The 21,597-nt window shown below is 37.6% G+C and overlaps 2 protein-coding genes across 3 annotated transcripts in view; both read right to left on the bottom strand.

Annotated features, from left to right (window-relative positions):
* Positions 1 to 3,660: 3,660 nt before the first annotated feature.
* LOC129945560 (transmembrane protein 98-like) lies at positions 3,661 to 5,070 on the bottom strand. The gene is made up of 4 exons (XM_056055370.1): positions 4,801 to 5,070; positions 4,446 to 4,711; positions 3,908 to 4,068; positions 3,661 to 3,844 (listed from the first exon to the last, which is right to left on the bottom strand). Exons 1-4 carry the CDS (start codon positions 4,938 to 4,940, stop codon positions 3,779 to 3,781), a joined length of 633 nt encoding a protein of 210 aa, XP_055911345.1. The 5' UTR covers positions 4,941 to 5,070; the 3' UTR covers positions 3,661 to 3,778.
* Positions 5,071 to 8,986: 3,916 nt separating this feature from the next.
* The window catches only part of LOC129948258 (ATP-binding cassette sub-family F member 2), a 380,395-nt gene continuing 367,784 nt past the window's right edge, over positions 8,987 to 21,597 (bottom strand). The window contains exons 1-4 of one of the 2 annotated variants that reach the window (XM_056059188.1): positions 18,925 to 19,094; positions 10,063 to 11,253; positions 9,453 to 9,989; positions 8,987 to 9,385 (exon numbers count right to left, since the gene is read on the bottom strand). In XM_056059188.1, coding sequence (XP_055915163.1) covers positions 9,257 to 9,385; positions 9,453 to 9,989; positions 10,063 to 11,241 — 1,845 coding nt within the window. In that variant the 5' untranslated portion in view covers positions 11,242 to 11,253; positions 18,925 to 19,094 and the 3' untranslated portion in view covers positions 8,987 to 9,256. Of the gene's footprint in view, positions 9,386 to 9,452; positions 9,990 to 10,062; positions 11,254 to 18,924; positions 19,095 to 21,597 lie in introns of those variants that run through there. The other variant, XM_056059189.1, reaches the window with a different exon arrangement.

The raw sequence follows: 21,597 nt of genomic DNA, 5'->3' as shown, positions 1-21,597 counted from the left end.
GTTCCAACTTGGAGCAGCGTGAATTCTCTATGGTCATCCTTCACAAACGGACTAGTTTGGCAGGGATATCAAAACTAGACATGGCTCTATACAGCTCGTCCCTGTAGATGCTGCCATATGCGGCCTTGAAATCGATGCAAAGATGGTGGGTGTCGATTTGGTGTTCTTGGGTTTTTTCCAGGATTTGCCGTAATGTGAGATCAACTGTGGACTTTCCTGGTCTAAAACCACACTGATAACGAACTATCAGGTTGTTGATGATGGGCTTTAGCGGAATTCGGTTCTTCGTCGCAGTTATACAGTCGGCAGAAGTGGTCCTTCCATATCCTCAGCATTGACTGCGGTTCCATTATGATGTTTCCACTTTCGTCTTTGCAGCCTTCGGTTCTAGGTTTTCGTACCTGTGAATTTCCTTTCGAACTTCATTCCTGCTTTTAAACCTCTCAACATCTTCGACCGCACGCTGTTGTTGGCTTTTTGAAACCCAGCACATCAGAGGCGGCTTCTCTGAATGCATCTTGTTGTCAATGTTGCCACTGGTTTTCGATACATTGTGTTGGCGGCAGAGAACTTCCAGAGAGGTTACTTGTAACTCGGTCGGAAAAGGATTTGGCGATCTCTGGCCATTGTAGCCGTTCGACGTTGTACCTTCTCCCAGCACCTCCCTGTTTTGCCTTGGCTTTGGAAATCCGAAGTGCTATACCTTGGCTACAACGAGGTAGTGGTCCGAGTCGATGTTAGCTCCTCAGGAAGTTTGTACATCCATAATGCTGGAAGCGTGTCTGGCGTCGATCGCAATATGGTCAATCTGGTTGAAGGTAGATTGATCTGGAGAAGTCCAAGTTCCTTTGTAGATGTTGAGGTGTGGAAAACGCGTACTGGCTAATATGACGTTTCGCCCCGCTGCAAAATCTATGAGCCTGAAACCATTGTCGGAAGTGTTGTCGTGTAGGCTGTTCTTCCGGATTATTCCACCAAAGATGTCTCCCCTTCCTAGCTTGGCATTAAAATTGCCAATACAATTTTAATATCATTGCTAGGACACTGCTTATATGTTTTGTCTAGGAGCTCGAAGAACATATCTTTGGTGTTGTCGTCTTTCTCTTCTGTGCACGCATATCAGGCTAATGTTGCCGAATTTAGCCTTGATGCGTATAGTCATGAGGCGCTCATTGATGCACCTATAGCTCAAGACTTCTTGCCTAAGTCTGGCTCCAATGACGAAGCCGCATCCAAATAAGCGCTGTTAGTTTTCGTGGTAGCAGTCACCATAGTAAATATCGCAGTTTTTCATCCTCTTTTTGCCCAGCCCATCCCATCGTATTTCCTGGATGGCAGTGATATCTGCTTTATAGCGGTCTATTGCCTCCGCTAATTCTTCGGCCCCACGTGGTCTGTTAAGGGACCTAACATTATACGTGCATATCCGAAGTTCGTTGTCTGTAATTCGTTCCGCGTACTTTCCCTGAAAGAGGGAATGCTTCTTAAACATAGAATATTTATAATTATTGCTTTTTCTATGTTCTTTGTGTGGTTCAAAATTTTACAATTACACAAATATTTTAGAATCTGATTATATCCGTTTGAGTTGTATTTGGATTCAAGATTAAGTAGAAAAGAGTTAATTTCAAATCCTTAACTGTCAGCTGTTAACTTGTTGTTTTTTTTAGATTACTCAATTTACTCCCAATTTAAATTTTGCGTACATTCGGAACACCCTTCTTAAGTTTGCAAGACATTAAAGTGTGCTGACAAGACCAAGAACCATAATGTGTATACATATTTAACAAAATCTTATTTCCTTGTTATAATCAAGCAGCTAATTTAAAATAAAATAAACTGTGTTCCTTTTTTATACTAAAATAAACGGTTATTTATTTCTTCACATCAAAAGGGTTTGTTACTGAAAACAAGACTTGCCAATTTATCACCCTTATTGTGAAGATCAACTACCAATTAATAATTGAAATTTTTCAATCAATTTTATTAAATGGTATTGTGAGTGTCAAATGTCAATGAATTGTTGACACATTGTGAATTTGTATCAATAACCTATTGTGAATGGAAAAATGGTATTGCGAAAAAAAATTCATCGACTTTCTTGTCAACTAGCAATTTTTTTTCAATCGTTGATGAGTTCGTGTTTGCTGAAAAAATAACAAAAAAATGTGAGTTTCGAATTATAAAAATGTATAAAATCGTTAATTTTGTATTTTAAAGGTCTCAAAAAGTTATTAGTAATAAAAAAACAGATCTGCAGATTAGTCCAGTTGATGGAGCAAAATATTGAACTCGCTAAGGGATTCTGCACAAAAGCTGGAGCACATTCAAAATGGGAAAAAATTGCTGTAGAGCTAAATAGCTTAGAACGCCAGAACGTACTTCAGAGAAGTGGCAAAGAGTATGGGTCGACCTAAAATGCAAAGCAAAAAAAAAAAGAAAATCGAAATATCAGCCACTGGTTGTTGTTCAAATAGACTTCACCACTTCAGCGATATGGAAGAAGCTGTTGTAAGTTTATTGGGTCTAAATACATGTGTTAATCCATCCGGAAGAGAATTTGGTTTGGAAACTATTAACACCTCAGATGAAAATGATTTATTGACTGAAGAAGCCGCATATGAACAAACAACCCATCAGATTGACCCAGATCCAGTTGAAGTTGTTGGCCAACAGCAGAAAAAAACCTCTTCAAAGAAAAAAATGAAGACGATAGAACATTCTTATTAAAAACCCAGACTGCAGACCAAATGAACTGTCAAGAAAGTTTGCTGAATATTCTGGGTGATATTAAAAAAGTATGAAGAATATTGAATATTATTCGCCAATGAACAGAAGGAAGACATTTTGAAAATCAAAAAAGAAAAATTGAAACTCTACAAGGAAAATAAGGAAAACAAAGAGAATGTGTGTATGTAATGTGTAATGTGAATGTGTAATGGAACTTTATCCAATTTGGGCACACATAGTTTTCAATTACACCAAAGACTTCCTTAAGGACAAGCGATGTAGTTGATTGGGCAATACCAAGATTAAAGTCGTTTCCCAAACTCAACAGGTAGTTCCCATGTGCACAAAATATTAGCACTGTTGCTAGTTTTAAAATATTCGGCACGGCTCGAATACTTTTGCAGGGCTTCAACTTGTCCTCTATTTGTTGGAAAAGATCATGAAATGCAGTTTTTTAAAAAACTGAAAATGGAGGAGAGCAGGTACAGATTAAGTTATTTGTGTCTGAAAATCAAAACCTTTATACTCACATTTGGCTTTCGATTTCCAAAGGATTGGATGCATCTCTCAAACTCCTTCTCATGGCATTCTCGCCATTTCAATGAGTTCAGAATCATTTGAATCCTCATCATCATCAAAAAATAATTCAGTCGAAGTCATTTTTTATTATGTTTCTATTTTTTTTTTATTTGCTTTCAAAACTTCTGTCAGTTGCAAAAATAATAAAATAATTTTGAAGGCATTCACAATAGCACAATATTTTGTCAATTGATTTTCAAAATACCGATTTTGATTTGAATTGATATAGTCTATCCACCGTCAATCGGTTGATAGTTGATCTTCGCAATAAGGCTGTATATCTTTCTTTAAAATGGTTGCTATAGTCCTTGACCATGTTTTTTTGTATAAATACAATTTTTATGAATTGGCATATCTCCTCTCTTATAACTAAATGCATATATTTTACTTAAATTAACATAGGTATGTATATATTGTCTTTTGTTCGTTAACTTTTAAATTCAAAAATGACAGGCACATTCAATCGTTTTCATACGAATGCACTCATTTCAGGTCTATTGAAACTTTCCTTTTCCTGAGAAACATTTCTCAAGAGCTAAAATAAAATTTAAAAAAATGTTATTTAATTATTTTAAAATGTTCTCTTTCAATAACTTACTATTAAATGCTTATCCATTTCTTCGAGATTCTCATCAATCCATTCGACTTGTGAACCAACTGCCGATTGCGTTAGCAGTGCTAACTGTCCAACTGCCAAGACTAAAGCTGCTACTCTAGCTTCAAGTAGACGGGCATCAAGGGGTGGATACATTGCCTGTACTATATGTTTAAATATTAATTTAAAAAACAACAACATTAAATCTGTTAATATAATGAAATAGGAAATAAGCTCTTGGGTCTTTTAAACGACGACGGAATAGATGATAATGAAAGAGGGCTATCGAAGCTATCAAACCTAATAAGAGGCGAAGTAGAACAAGTTTGGAAAAGTTATGGAGCAATCAATTGTAAGAACTCCTCAACTATCTCTTAAAATTTGAATAGTTCCAAAAATCCAATTTGTGACTTCTGTCTTTTCTTTTTATCTAGTTTTTTCCATAAAGGTATCATAAAAAAAGCGAATACTAAACTAAGAAAAGTTCTATCCCACGTAATTTAAATAGTCCAGAAACTAAATCTTCTTTCTTGGTACATACCCACATCATCGACTCGCGATGGAATCCGCTTAGCAGCATCAGTAAGTCGGTTACTAAACCGTTTGACGCTCTGACCCATCGCAAGTGTAGCTAGTCTCTCAGTCAATCCATGGCATGTCCGAAGAATAACCAAGCAATGTGGTATCAAACCAGATGCATCTTCTACCCACTGCTGATCACTAATAATCTGTTCCAATGCATTATTCAAGCCAATGTCTCCCAGTGCCATCGCCAATTCATGTTCGTTTTTATTCTTTTTAACCGACCTACAAAAACATATAAATTCGTTTTTTATTCTCTTAATTAAAGTAAGTGGGTTAATAGAAATAGAAACCCATCATCACAAAAGAGCAACCTGTTGTCTAAACGACTCCATCTTTTTCTTTGATGCTGCTTCCTGCAAATTACAACAAGTCCAACAAATGCACCAAGAAAAATTACACCCAATGCTCCAAAGGCTGCAGCAACAAGTGAATCTATTTCGTTTAAATCCATTTAAGTTTTTAAATTTAAGTAAACATAAAAAAGGAGGTGGATTAAACAGAAACTCTTTGTAAGAAAAAGTAAATAAAAATAAATAAAGATACAATTTATTTCTGAGATAAATTTTTGACAGATGACTTCTCTGCACAAGATAAACAAACTTCTGCAAATGATGATGAGCTTTTATCTTTCAGTGATGCCAAATTTTCAAATAAATTATTACGATCTTGCATCGATAAATTTTTTATTTATTTGCTAGATCGCCAGACTCACGGTTTAGTGGTTCAATAGTTTTAAGCACACACGATTGGAAGATCTTCCAATATTGGTCGAATTGTCAAACGTCTTCCAATTGCATCCAATAAGGAGATTATTGTCAATTTTCTATCAAGTGAAAATTGTTTCATTGATTAATATTATCCAAATACAAGATAATTTTCTGGAAACATATCGGTTGACAATTTTTGACATATTTTTGCTTGTCAATTAAAATTGTCTGTTTACAAAACATTGGAAGACTCATTGGAAGACAATTTTCTTGACATATCACAGAGAACATTAACATTTATCTTAGGCGTGAAAACAACAGAAAAAAATAGTTCTCAAAACTGAATCGGCTTAAAGAATTGTTAGGAGATTCTAATAATGTTGCTCGTACGTGGCTTGTTTTTTCCGCATTGTGTCAAAGTTACAATTAAATATTGTGTGGAGATTAGACCAGTTTTTTTACATTGAATTCGTTCACGACGTCGTCAACATCATACCAAGCCGTACAACCTGCATCCCACAAACATCGCCTCGTCTCGATCTCCTGGTTTAATTGAAAAGTTTGTTCATGCGTTCAATCCTTTCCATTTTTTTTGGATGACTTGTTAGTTATTTTGCCAGACATTTTTGAATTTTTTCAAAATCCTGTATATGCGAATATTGGAAGATCTTCCAATCTTGCATACTTAGCGTTAAACTTAATTTCAAGATTATTCTAAATTTTTTGAGCACATTTTTATTTAATTGGAAACATTATGGTCTTTTTCATATGAGGTTAAATTATATCTTATTTGAAATTTGACATTTACTTATATTTATAAGATAGATTTCTATACTTACTTACTTAACTTGATGCTACAGTCCTGTGTGAATTAGGGCCTCACCCAAAAAACTTCTCCATCTAGCTCGGACCCTAGCTAGATGTATCCAGTTTTGCGCTCCACATTGGGTGAGGTCACTTTTAACGTCATCAGCATAATATGCCAGTAATTGGACAGACTTTTGAAAGATAGTGCCTCTAGTGTTGACGTGTGAGCTCTGCACTATTCTTTCAAGCACGATGTTAAAAAACACATGACAGCGCATTACCTTGTCTAAAACCTTTTTGGACATCGAAAGGTTCTGTTAAGTTGTTTCCAACCTCTATGGAGCAGCGTGAATTCTCCATGGTCATCCTGCACAAACGGACGAGTTTGGCGAGGATGCCAAAACTAGACATGGCTCTTTACAGCTCGTCCCTATAGATGCTGTAATATGCGGCCTTGAAATCGATGAAAAGATGGTGGGAGTCGATTTGGTGTTATTGGGTTTTTTCCAGGATCTGCCGTAATGTGGACTTTCCTGGTCTAAAACCACACTGTTAAGGACCTATCAGGTTGTTGACGATGGGCTTTAGACGTTCACATATTACGACAGAGAAGATTTTATAGGCTATGTTAAGTAGACTGATTCCTATAGTTGGTGTAGTTTAGAGGGTCTCCTTTTTTCAGGAACGGGCAAACAATACTGAGGTTCCATTCGTTCATGCTTTATTCTGACCATATTTTACAGATAAGTTGGTGCATGCTCTTAACCAAATTATCTCCAGCGGCTTTGAAGAGCTCGGCATTCAAGGCATCCGCACCATCGGCTTTATTAGACTTCAGCGATGATATGGCAATCTTTACTTCGACTAAGTCAGGAGGACGGGATTGTTGGCTTTCGTCGTCTATGTTGAATGGATTATCCTGTCTGACAGCGGAATTCAGTTCGTCGTCACCGTTATACAGTCTGCAGAAGTGGTCGTTCCATATACTCAGCCTTGACTGCGGTTCCACTATGATGTTTCCACTTTCGTCCTTGCAGCCTTCGGTTCTAGGTTTATGTACCTGTGAATTTCGTTTTACCTGTTCACAAAACTTTCGAACTTCATCAAAATCTTTGACCGCACGCTTTTCATGCCCTACCTTTTTCCTTCTGAGAAGTCGGCGTTCCTCTCGCCTCTTCTGCTCATAGAGCTCATGAGCAGCTCTCGTCCTTTTATGCAGCGCCGCTTTGCGTGCCTGTTGTTTGGCTGCATTTGCCTGCGGACATTCCTCATCAAACCAGGGGTTCCTTGTTGGTGGCTGTTTGAAACCCAGGACATCAGAGGCGGCTTCTCTTATTGCATCTTGGCAATGTTGCCACTGATTTTCGATACATTGTGTTGGCGGCAGAGAATTTCGAGAGAGGTTACTTTAACTCGGTCGGAAAAGGATTTGGCGATCTCTGGCGATTGTAGCCCTGTTTTGCTTTGGTCTGGAAATCCGAAGTGCTACCTTGGTTACAACGAGGTAGTTGTCCGAGTCGATGTTAGCTCCTCGGAAAGTTCGTACATCCATATTGCTGGAAGCGTGTCTGGCGTCGATCGCAATATGGTCAATCTGGTTGACGGTAAATTGATCTGGAGAAGTCCAAGTTCCTTTGTGGATGTTGGGGTATGGAAAACGAGTACTGGCTACCATGACGTTTCGCCCCGCAGCAAAATCTATGAGCCTGAATCCGTTATCGGAAGTGTTGTCGTGCAGGCTGTTCTTCCCGATTCCACCAAAGATGTCTCCCCTTCCTAGCTTGGCATTAAAATCGCCCAGGACTATTTTAATATCGTAGCTAGGACACTGCTCATATGTTTTGTCTAGGAGCTCGAAAAACATATCTTTGGTGTTGTCGTCTTTGTCTTCTGTGAGGGCGTGCGCGCATATCAGGCTAATGTTTGCCGAATTTAGCCTTGATGCGTATGGTCATGAGACGCTCATTGATGCACCTATAGCTCAAGACTTCTTGCCTAAGTCTGGCTCCAATGACAAAGCTGCATCTAAATAAGCGTTGTTGGTTTTCGTGGAAGCAGTCACCATAGTAAATATCGTAGTTTTTCATCCTCTTTTTGTCCGGCCCATCCCATCGTATTTCCTGGATGGCGGTGATATCTGCTTTATAGCGGTCTAGGGCCTCCGCTAATTGTTCGGCTGCACGTGGTCTGTTAAGGGACCTAACATTCCACGTGCATATCCGAAGTTCGTTGCTCTTAATTCGTTTGCGTTGGTTGTCAACTTTAAATCCGTCCGTATTTGTTCGCAACTATGAAAACTTTTACATGGCCTGGAAGTCACACCGAAGGCACAACCCCTAACCTGAAGGGCCAGATCCTATGTATAACTCCAAGGATGGGGAGCCGGATAAAATCGCTCCTTATAGGCATGGTCTCCGAATGAGTCGAAGAAGCAGAACAATTCTACATAATTTTCACATACTTACATACATTGTGTCAGGTAAATCCAGGTATATTTGATTTATCTCGCAAAATTCGTCTTCTTATTTTTTCTCTTGAATTCTGCTTCCTTTTTTCACTTAAAATTGCTAATAATATTGCAACCATCTTCAAAAAAGCAAACATTTTACTTCAGAAACAAAATAAAAATTTATGATCCTTCAGTTCTGACAGTTCGAAGTTTTCGAAATCGATCGAATTGAAGAACATGCAATTTCATTTCATATGAAATTGAAGAGGGATTTCAATTCACTTTCCATCGAAATTCGGAAAATGGGCGTTAATCAATTAATGACGTTATATTTTATATCAAATTATAACAACCTTTCCCTGTGTACCACTCTGCCATTCATCCTTTTTTTCACAATCAAAACTTAATTTTTTACCAAGAGAAGACTTTCAAAAGAGTCTAGAAGACTTCCGGATTGGTAAATAAAAACAATAAGACGAAGTTAAATTAAAAACGAATTTAAAAATTGTATCTATAAAATAAACAAACATATAGTAAATTGTCTATCGGTAAATTTATTGTATTCAACTTCAAAATAATAAATAAAATAATTTCCTGTTATTTCATTAGTTACAACAACAGATCAAGCAATAATTATTTGTTTGAGATGAAGGTTCCTTTTACTGCTAATATCGGTTTGTTTAATCGGTAAGTGTGTGGTAGGTAAGGTAATTTTAATTAAGAATCACAATCAGCAATTTTTAATAAGCCGATGTTTTGTAAAAATATAGTGTTTTGTTTTGTTTGAATATTAAGTTTATCGAATTACTTCTTCTTCGATGCGGCATCTTTATCTTTTGTAATATTATTTTTTAAATGATCCTTATAATCCAAAATACCACCATTCCATTTGGTAACTGTTTCATTTTCGCACACCCAAATTTCTTCAGCAACCTAAACAAAATAAAACAAAAATTAAAGATAATAAGAAAATATTATTTAAGAAGTAGCATTTTCATACCTGATTAATAAGACGGAAATCGTGACTAACTAACACCATTCCACCATCAAAGTCATTGATGGCGTCAGCTAACGCATCGATGGTTTCCATATCCAAGTGATTGGTGGGTTCGTCAAGCAATAGCAAATGAGGCACTTGCCACGCCAACCAAGCAAACACTACTCTGCATCGCTGACCGTCTGATAACTGTCTTATTGGGCAAACCTGCTGGCGACCGGTCAAGCCATAACGACCGATGATCTTTCGCATTTCTTCTTTTTCTTTAACAGCGGGGAAGGCCTTCATCATGTATTCTAGGGGGCTAAGATCCAAATCCAACAGCTCGTGCAAATGCTGATGGTAACGGGCAATGCGAAGATGGGAATTCTTACGGATCATTCCCGATGAGGGCACTAAATCACCATATAAAAGCTTGAGTAGTGTACTCTTACCAGCACCATTAGGACCGACCAGGGCCAATCTTGTGTCTAAATCAATACCGAATTCTAGGTTCTTATAAATCCATGGAGTTGTTTCACTATATCTAAAACAAACGTTCTACAAAGAAAACGAGAGACACGGCAAAGTTAAAACAACAACGTTCCTTTTGTAAAAATTAAAAGATCCTTACCTGAACCATAATAACTGGTGGTGGTACTGTGCCACAAGATGGAAAGTAGAAATTCAAAATTTTGTCATCTGTGACCTTTTCAGTTAAACCTTGTGCGACCATCTTAGCCAATGTCTTTTCCTTGGATTGTGCTTGACGAGCTAATTTTGCCGAACCGTGACCAAACCGAGCGATGTAGTTCTTCATGTGAGAGATTTGATCTTGTTCCCAATTGTATTGTTTCATTTGGTTCTCCAACAATTCCATTCTTGTCCTAACGAAAGCCTCATAGTTACCAGTATAATACTTTAGACGTTTCTTTGTCAAATGAACGATGTTCGTACAGACTCCATTAAGGAAATCTTGTGAATGTGATATCAATACCAATATACGTTTGTATTCCTTGAGTTCCTGCTCAAGCCACACACACGCTTCCAAATCCAAATGGTTTGTAGGCTCATCCAGCAATAGCAAATGAGGTTTCACAAATAGAGCTCTTGCTAAAGCAATTCGCATGCGCCATCCTCCGGAAAAGTCTTTGGCTTGCTTGTTTTGCATGTCTTTTGTGAAACCCAAACCGTGAAGGATACGAGCAGCTTTGGCCTCTGCACAATCAGCTGACATGTCATCTAAACGCTCATAGATGTCGATAAGTTGGTCTTGTGCGTCATCCTCTTCACTTGAGGCCAGCTCTTCGGCCAACTTTTCCAACTTAATTCTTTCCTCGTCAACTTCCATCACACATTGAAGCGCACTCTTAGAACTAGCTGGGATTTCACGTGTCAAATGAAAGATATCAATGTGTTCAGGAATTGGTACTTCCCGATTACCAAGCACAGCCAAAAGCGATGATTTTCCGCATCCGTTCAAACCAATCAGACCGTACCGCCGTCCACAATTCAACTCCAACATAGTGTCTTGCAAAAGTTCCGATCCAAAGAAGGTAATGGAAAAGTTTGCGATTTTCACATCCCTTGACCTTGGATGGACGGCCAATGAACCAGTACATGATCTGGCTTCGGCACTAATTCTTGCCTCCTCTTCAAGCTTTGCACATAGCAACTCCTCTTCGGTCAATTCGACAGTTCCGTTGGTTCCATTTGCCTTTGATATTCCTTTGTTCGAAGAAGATGTTTGTACAATTTTCTTGTTGCGTGCATCCTTTTTGCGTTGGGCATCGCGTTTCTTAGCTGAAGACATTTTATTAGATCACTGAAATCGACAAAAAAAAAATAGAGTATGTTATTTTGGTTTTTATACTATAAAATAAATTATTATTCGTTGTGGATTATTGCGTCATATAAATCGACAACGAGAAACTCTCAATCGATGCTACAAAAAAAAATAGGTTGTGATTACGATCGAAAACTATCGAATTATTTGATCAATCAATTCAAGCGAATGTTTTTGAATCGATGCATTTCTTGCAAAAATCATAAAATTTTGTCGAAAAAGTTCATTTTCGTGAAGTGATTTTTTAAAACTTTTGACATGAATTATAAAGGTTAGAATACATTTGTTGCTAAGAGAAAGACCCCATTTTATAGCACTGTTAAATCCTTGTATAACGAATATAATCCTAGACGACTACGTTCGTTCGTTCAACAACGAAGTTCAATTCGTTAAGGTCGTCCAAAATCAGTTGCTGTTGCACAAAAAAATTGATGTCATAAGTGTTGGAATTGTAAGATTGACTTGGTTGAACATTTTTTGTAATCGAGTTATACTTAGGATCTGGCCCTACAGGTTGGGGGTTGTGCCGTCGGGGTGACTTCCTGGCCACGTAAAAGCTTTCATAGTTGCGAAGCACCAACAAGCCTCGGATACGGACGGATTTACTGTTGACAACCAACGCAAACGAATTAAGGACAACGAACTTCGGATATGCACGTGGAATGATAGGTCCCTTAACAGGCCATGTGCGGCCGAAGAATTAGCGGAGGCCCTAGATCGCTATAAAGCAGACATCGCCGCCATCCAGGAAATACGATGGGATGGGCCGGGCAAAAAGAGGATGAATAATTGCGATATTTACTATGGTGACTGCTACCACGAAAACCAACAGCGCTTATTTGGATGCGGCAAGATGTCTTGAGCTATAGGTGCATCAATGAGCGCCTCATGACCATACGCATCAATGCTAAATTCGGCAACATTAGCAATATACGCACGCATGCCCCTACATAAGAGAAAGACGACAACACAAAAGATATGTTATTCGAGCTCTTAGACAAAACATATGAGCAGTGTCCTAGCAACGATATTAAAATTGTCCTGGGCGACTTTAATGCCAAGCTAGGAAGAGAAGACATCTTTGGTGGAATAATCGGGAAGTTCTCTGCCGCCAACAGAATGTATCGAAAACCAGTGGCTACATTGCCAAGATGCAATCAGAGAATCCGCCTCTGATGTGCTGAGTTTCAAGCAGCCACGAACAAGGAACCCCTGGTTTGATGAGGAATGTCGGCAGGCAAATGCAGCACGCAAAGCGGTGCTGCATACAAAAAACGGGAGCTGCTCATGAGCTTTATGAGTAGAAGAGACGAGAGGAGCACCAACTTCTCAGAAGGAAAAAGAGAGGGCATGAGAAGCGTGTGGTCGAAGATGTTGAGAGGTTTAAAAGCCGGAATGAAGTTCGAACGTTTTATGAACAAGTGAAACGAAATTCACAGGTACATAAACCTAGAACGGAAGGCTGCAAAGACGAAAGTGGAAACATCATAGTAGAACCACAGTCAATGCTAAGGATACGGAAGGACCACTTCTGCAGACTGAATAACGGCGACCACGAACTGAATTCCGCTGTTAGGCAGGATGATCCATTCAACATAGATGACGAAAGCCAACAATCCCGTCCTCCCGATTCAGACGAAGTAAAGATTACCATATCTAAGCTTAAGTCTAATAAAGGCGCTGGTGCGGATGGCTTGAATGCCAAGCTCTTCAAAGCCGCTGGAGATAATTTGGTTAAGAGCATGCACCAACTTATCTGTAAAATATGGTCGGAAGAAAGCATGCCCGATGAATGGAAACTCCTAAACTGCACCAACTATAGAGGAATCAGTCTACTTAACATCGCCTATAAGATCTTCTCTGCCGTAATATGTAAACGTCTAAAGCCCATCGTCAACAACCTGATAGGTCCTTATCAATGTGGTTTTTGACCAGTAAAGTCCACAGTTCAAGAACACCAAAAAAAAAAAGGTTTTAGACAAGGTAATGCGCTGTCATGTGATTTTTTAACATCGTGCTTGAAAGAATAGTGCAGAGCTCACACGTCAACACTAGAGGCACTATCTTTCAAAAGTCTGTCCAATTACTAGCATATGCTGATGACATTGACATAATCGGAAGAACTCAGCGTGATGTCAATGGGGCTTTTGTGAGTATTGAGGCAGAGGCGGCAAAAATGGGTTTAACGGTTAATGAGGCAAAACGAAGTACATGCTGTCGTCAAAAAAGGACATACAACACTGACGTCTTGGTCAAAACATCACCATCGACAGACGTAACTTTGAGGTAGTCAAGGACTTCGTCTTCCTAGGCTCCTCTGTAAATGCAGAAAACAACACCAGCGCTGAGATCAAACGCAGAATAACTCTTGCTAACCGCTGTTTCTTTGGACTAAGAAAGCAATTGAGTGGTAAAGTCCTCTCTCGAGGGACCTTTCGAACAAAAAAATCAAATGTATGCAATAATAAGAGAAATAGATATAAGACGCTGAGAAAACTATATGAAAAAACCAAATGAATCAGAAAATCGCCTAATAAACCCGACATTAGTCTATAATCTCAATCAACTGCTACACACTTTGTTACCAACATGCTAAAGAGGACACGTTTCATTTCATAGGTATTTGCCCAATATTGAGAAACTGGACGATCCAGTATTTTGAAAAACCAACATTAACCTTAAGCAACTTAAACAATTACTTAATGGTCCGAATTGGGACGTTATTTATAAATACTGCGAAGCAGCTTTGCACTACCGAAAACTAATTATTTCAGAATTTAATTAAATCACTTAAAATATTATAAGTATATGTAACTCACTTTGACAGACGGCTATTTTGGCCATTGTCATCTCTTTTTCATTTAAAGCATTGTAACATGATCATGTAAAATATTTAAAAACTGTTTAATAAATGAATCTATCAATATATCTATCTATCACTTTCAAAGTTTCAAAATTTAATTGCAAACCTCGAAGTAAACTTAGATGTACAGATAGTTACTTTTTTATTAAAACAATCTAAGAGTATTTTTTTAAAATAAACTTTATATGGTATGTTACTAACAAAATACCAATTATGGTTTTTAAACAAACAATATGGAAGGAATAAGTTCTGGCAGTAATGACTAAATTATAAGCAACATTTTTTTTTCTTTGTTAAATAAAGAAATAGCGAGTTGGCCTTCCCTTATGCTTAATGACCTATTTAAGCTTAATGACCTATTTAAATCTCTTTTCCATCGAGTAAACGAAGTTTTTATTTGTTTTCTGAACAATAAGGGACCTTTCATCACCACGGTTTCTACGTGGGATTTGCTAGTAATTGCGTGTTTGCTGATTCTTTTATATAACAAATTCTAGAGATATTTCTTTGTTTTTAGAGCAGTGTTTTGTTTTCGCCACAGCAATTCTCGACCTTCATTCTGAAAGATATAACTTTGTCCCAAAAGTCTGATTCCTAGTTCACTTAAACTTTAGCAAATTCTATTTCTAAGGTTTTCGTTCAATTTGTTCAAAAGTTTCTGCAGATATTTTGGTGGAATTGGGTTTAGTATTTTTTTTTTATAATAAACACACACTCAAGGGGATATTACTACCCTTATTATGCAGATGCACAGTGTGAGCACTAGGAAGAGGAGAGAGGGTTTAAAAGGAGATGTCGGTGCACATTGGTTTTGAATTCCTGAATATTGCAATGAATAGGAAAGACAGAGTGTGGTAAGGCATTCCACATTCGAGTAGTACGGCTAAAGAACGAATCTCTGTATTTGACTGTACGACCGAAGTTGGGCTCGAGGGTATACTGATGAGCATTCCTAGAAGCGGAGTATTACGGTTGAACTGTTTAAGGGGAGGAATGCAACTGGCTATTTCACTAGCCGTTAAAATAACGGTAAAAAAGGGTCAGACAAGAGACCTTACGACGATGTTCAAGCGAAGTAAATGAACTTATGATGATATTATCATCTATCAATATAAATGCTCTACGTTCAATACTATCCAAGAGGCTTAAGTAAGTTGCAGAAGCACCAGCCCAGAGATGGGAGTTATACTCAAGCTTTGGACGTATATAAGTCTTGTAGATAACAGTCATATCAGAACTGGTGAAATATTTCTTGCATCGCCTAAGGAAACCCAAACACCTTGCGGCATTTTTGGCGACATCGCGTATGTGATCATTCCACAAGAGGTGGTTGGTGACACACATACCGAGAATATCGAGGTGTTCAGTCTTATTGATGCAAGTGCCACCCATGGATAATGGCAAAGGGGGTATATCTCGCTTTAACGATACAAGACAGCATTGGGTTTTCGAAGCATTAAATTCCACGCGGTTTTTTAATCCCCATTGAACAATGCTGTTTAGATTGGAATTTAATGAGCTCATCATATTTTGTCGTTGCAGTTCCACATCCGAAGAAGAGGGAGGTGAGTCTGAAAACGAATATGAAAAGCTAAGAATACTATCGTCAGCGAAACAATGTATTGGATTAGATGTTGCAGACAGAAGATCATTAATAAAAATGAAAAAGAGTGTTGGGGATAAAACAGAGCCCTGGGGCACACCAGCATTTAATTCATGGTTTTCAGACTTGAATCCATCCAATACTACATGTATTGAACGATCCGAAAGGTAATTACTAATCCAATGATTCATGAAAACCGAAAGCACACATTTTCGATAAGAGAGCTTGTTGCCAAACCCTATCAAATGCTTTTGAAATATCTAGTGCAATAATCTGTTCGGTGAGATGAACCATGAGATCACCATAGGACCTATTGCTACGAAAGCCGTATTGTCGGTCATTAAGAAGCTTTCGATCTTCAAGATATTTCTTGAGCTGATAATTGATCAGCGTTTACATGACCTTGGAAAGAAGGGACGTAAGTGCAATCGGTCGGTAATTAGAGGGTGAAGAAGATTCTCCTTTTTTGTCAATAGGCTGGACAAATGCGGTTTTTCATCCGCTCGGAACGAGACCTACGGAGTAGGACAGATGAAAAAGCTTACACAGGTGTTTTGCCAGGGATGAAGAACACGTCTTTAGAACAATAGCGGGGATACTATCCGGACCAGTGGATTTATGTGTGTTTAGATCTCTTAGGACTCTTGCCACAGTACGAGTGCGAAAATAGATTGGTCCCATAGAATTACTAACTCGCTCAAGTAAAGGCGGAGTCATAACACTCATTGGCAGCGTAGAATTGGCGGCGAACTGCCTAGCAGAGAGATTAGAATTCTTTTTTGGAAAAAACGACAGACCTTTCTTCTTTAGAACCTTTAGGGTCGTAAGATTTTCTTGTTACTTTCTATACTATCTGCATTTTTAAACAATTTAACGGCTTCTATTGACAATTTCTCCGATTTCAGAAAATGATTTCGTTTTAGAGTGCAGAACTAAAATAATTTGTATCTCACTATTGGTAGTTTCCTTACTCTTACTTTGTAAGTCTTTGCTGTCAAATCAACAGTGCCTAATTATTTGCTTTATATCGAAACAGATTTGCCAAAATACAATACAAAATACGTTGTGGATTACGTTTATCAAGGCTGGTCAATAGACTATTAAAATGTATCATCATAAATCGGCTTAATTTTATACAAACTTGAATTGATCTTGTTAATTAGACAGGTGAATCGATCGAATGTGATTTGGACAATCTAACAGATTTTAAAGGAAGTCTTTACTCCCTTGTTGCGAAATTGGATAAGCAAAGCATCGCAGTATAGAGATTTCTAAAGTAAGTTAGAGTTTAATCTTGGAGAATCGAACTACTTCGACGACAAGAACTCAACGGATATGATTTCTTCAATTCTACAAGCCAGAGGTGAGATACTTTCTCTGAACTACATACCTCACAGACCAGACCTGCCTATCGAGTGCCAACTCTGCAACACCCATGAGAGGAGAGAATATCGGACACTTTTTAGGATTTTATCCAATTATCCAAGAAATTCGTCGAGACATTTTTAGATTTTTAGGAAGAACCAATTCAAAGCTGAAGATGTAATCTAAAGCCTTAATGGAGCAGAGGCTGGGATAAACTTTACAAATTCCTACAATGCGCAATGGCTTACAGAAAAAGAATTCTTACAGAGAGCTTTTAATATTTCCAGTACATTTGAATTTGTTTTTCTTTTAGTTGTATCTTTTCATTGATTTTTTTTTATATAAACTTGTTTAAAATTAATTTCCACTAATTTAATTTTATTAATCCACTTTATCTCACTTTTTATCTTTATTGTTTTGGTTGTTTTCGCCATCAGAGTTCATGTTCTGTCAATCGGACCAAGACGGACGGGTTTGAAACAAGGTCTTAAAAGACTTGTAATCATTTATTGTATTAACTGAATTTTTATATATAAATAAGGTAATTTCTATTCTACTCTTAATTGGCATTTTTTGACAATTGTTTATACACAAATTAGGAAAAGGACTTGAGCTTCGTGATATTTGGAATTATAAACATTACTTGGCAATTATAGCAACAATTAAATAATTTAGTTTTAAAAATCATAGTTGTACCAATGCTTTTTTTCATGAATGACATTTTAAATCTGTTTAAAAAAATGTTTGTAGGTATAACTTAATAGTTATGTGTGACTTAGCTTTTAACAAGATTTATGATATGAATCCGCAAACGGGCCTTGGATCTAGCTTAGACCATTGAAGTTGCACGTGTAGTACCCCTTATCGTAAGTAGACTCAGATTAAAATGCGTAATATCTTTATCTTCTACGTAATTTATTTGTTATGACTACAAGTTCATTAAAAAAAATACAATTACAATGAAATAATTGATTTCTCACAGAAAGCTTTTAGTATTCGAAATAAATTAAATAATTTAACAATTTCTGTAGAATTATATTCGATATTGCATCTTATTAAAACCATAAGCACCAAATTGTTCTTTTTGACATACAAGTTCTACAACAAATTCAACAACAAAAAGTTTACAAGGCACTAAACTTGATATTAAAGTAATGATTCATTGCTTAATTGTTTAACCTGGTCAAAAAGTTATTCGAACTTATATTTAGAGGAGTACGATCATTTTTATGATCAATCAAATGAAATTCGCTTCGCTTAGCCTTGTGTTGAAAATTGAAATACAACAAAGTTTTTGCCCGAGAGGAAAATCCCCAACCCGACTCACTCTTTCACTACACTACCGTCTGGCAGCAGCAGCAGCAGCAGCAGGCAGGCAGGCAGGCAAGGCAAGGCAGGTAGGCACTTAGATAGTCAGGCAAATATAAAAACTAGCAAGAAAAAGAAACACTACTTGGCTCGCTTATCCGTTCTGTATGAATACACATGTGCTCGACAACAGTTGATTGAATTGAATGCAAATAAAATTTGCGTTTGATCGGATCCCAGAGACTCTCACTTGAATTTTTCTTTGTTAACAATATTTATGATTGCACATGCACCTTTCTGAGAAATCGAATGTAATCGAGGACTTATTAATTTTAGTTTAATAAATAAAACACAATTTACCACGTTACAGTATATTGATTTTTTCGTTGTTAATTATTTTCTTTTTTCTTTTGAGACTCTTTTTTTTCTTCCTTTTATGGAACAGAAAAGAAGACTTTTTTGTGGCTTTAAAGATATAGAATAGAGATATTTAATCAATATTAAGACAAACCTTTTTCTTGGGAGAGAATTGATGAAACGATTTAATCACGTTTAAAGTTGTTTCACGTGTAAGGGAAATTTCTTTCTTTTTTTAAAGAAATTTGAATTTTTTCCACACCAAAGGCAAATTTTTCCGTGATCAGTGGAACTGCGTGTGCCAGAGAAAGAAAGCAATAATTTTTTGCTTCGATTTTGCAACTGACGTAAGATTTAACGAAAATCAAAATTTCGATAAATATTTAATGCATTCAGCAAGCAATATTTTGAAAGGTGTGTTCATAACGTGGGCCAAAACGAACCTAGAGCTCCGTTGGTTGACACAGACACAGAGGGACTAACCAAAAACACTCTGAATATTTAATTATTTTTTAATTGCGTTAAAATTGTTTTTCAACGTCTGACAAAACTTTTACTATGATATGAATGTTCTGTTACGAATAATACAATATTTTAAACATTTTTTTTCAACTAGTATCCAGCGTAGCTCGAATTTATATTATATTCTGTTATGATACTTTAAATACGAAATTTGTCACAAAGCAGACATTTCATATTTTATTGCAATCAGCCGTTACTTCAAGGCCCATTTTGTGAACTTTTTTGTTTGAAATCATCCTAGGTTTTTAGTTTTTTCCATGGTTTGTCTGTTTTTGGGTCACCATTAATTGAGACTGCTCAGACTGTTGGAGCGTTTTTGAGCATTTCGACGGAAGCGAAGAAGATGTGTTTGTGGTCAATGAGGGCAAGATCAAGTATATGTTGTCATCAAAAAAGGACACTGAACGACGACATATTGGACAAAACATCACCATGGACAGCTATAACTTTGAGGAAGTTAAGGACTTTGTCTACCTAGGCCCCGCTATTGATACAGACAACGACACCAGCGCTGAAATCAAACGATTTCTGCTGCTTCATTGGACTTAGAAGGCAATTGAGAAGTAAAGAAAGATGAGACCGTCTTAGGATGCTTCGAGAGAAAAATTCTTCAGATTTTTGGTCCCGTACGCATAGATGGAGAATGGAGGAGAAAATATAATGACGAACTGTATGGGCTGTATAGAGACACTGACCAAGTTACCAGATTTAAAGTCCAACGGCTTAGATGGCGAGGTCATGAAGAGCGGATGGACATCAACGCTTCAGCCCGGAAGGTCTTCGAATCCAATCCCGAGGGACGGCGCAGTAGAGGAAGAAAGCCACTCAGGTGGCGCACTCAGGTGGGAGAGGACCTCAACTTGGCGTGCGAAACTGGAGACAGCTAGCTAGGGACCGAGCTGGCTGTAGACGCATGTTGGTTGAGGGCCAGGTTCGCCCCGGACTGTAGCGCCACCTTTAGTAAGTAAGGAAGTAAGCTCAGACTGTTCGGCACAGGGACCCTCGGCCGTGGCGAATCCCAAGTAGTTGTACAGCCTCAGGTTCAAAAATCCTGTTTCTGTTCCAGTGAACTCGAATGTTCAACCGCAGTCCTTGGTTATGCGATCTTTGAGGGTTACCTCCGCCCCAGGGACACTGCAAATCGGGCGATTCCAGCAAACTCGAACCCTCCGGTAGACATAGCGTGAATAGAAGCTCTCGAAGGCATCGTAAAGCGTAACATAGCCCTGTTAACAAATCGGATTTCAGATTCAGTCAGTCAGTTCGTGGATTTCAAATGGATTCAAATAGTCATCTTACCTCTCAAATATTTTCTTTAGCTATTTTTGGGGCACACATCATCTGATTGAAGTAGCCCGATATTATGAGCAGGTAGAAGCCAAGATATCTTAGGCAGACTGTGTGTAGAGGAACTTCTTCGAATGACGATTTGCTCCGATTAGGATCATCATAGAATCCTCTTCCTCCTGATACTGTTTCTCCTGTGGCTGCTTTTCCGTTGCAGTGTTGTTTATGTTACTCTTTATTTTAAACATTTCCATTTGCAGGCTGGTTAATACGGTGAGAGCGTTGTTTCAATCTTGACATTCCCATTTGTGAGAGGCAAAATTCCATTTGAAATAATTGTGCCGTTTCATGAGGGCTTAGGCTTTATTCCATTTTTTAAACCATGACGCACATCGATATAATTGAAGTACATAATAATCTGAAAATAAAAAAAAAATATGTTTTGTTTTGAGATACAAATAATAATAATCACCGCCTTTCAGTACATAAATACATTTGACGTTTAAAAAGTAGCAAATTGAATTATGAAAACAAACTTATGAGTTATGAGTAGGATGTATTATTCTGCGCGTCTGGAAGTATCCTACTAACCTCATCACAATTTAAAGAATCATTCGACTGAAATGCATTAATACATGCATACCAAAGAAACTATTTAGTTACATGTGACGCGCAGTTACATGTACCATAGTAGGATACAGACATTTTTTATGGGTTTAAGAAACTAATAAATTTTCGCAAACAATGTATGAAGGAGAAAACTAGTAAAATTGAGATGTAAGGTGGTTCTCTTCTCTCAGAATTTTTTTGCGAAACGAAAACATTGACTGAATTTTTTCACGGGTACTGCCTCTTGCTAGGAATTGACAAATTTTCCAAGAGTAATTCTTAACATGAAAAGTGCTTCCCAAATTAGACGTTCGGATTCAGCATATAAAGGGTAGGTCCCTTCCATCTCTCACAACATTACTCGCACACAGGAATGGTTGAGAGTTGTAAATCACTAGGAACTAGTACA

The sequence above is a fragment of the Eupeodes corollae genome, chromosome 2 (assembly GCF_945859685.1).
Source record: "Eupeodes corollae chromosome 2, idEupCoro1.1, whole genome shotgun sequence".
Classification (NCBI taxonomy): Eukaryota; Metazoa; Arthropoda; class Insecta; order Diptera; family Syrphidae; genus Eupeodes; species Eupeodes corollae.
The sequence above is the reverse complement of the archived record's forward strand: the minus strand, read 5'-3'. Positions and strand labels throughout refer to the sequence as shown.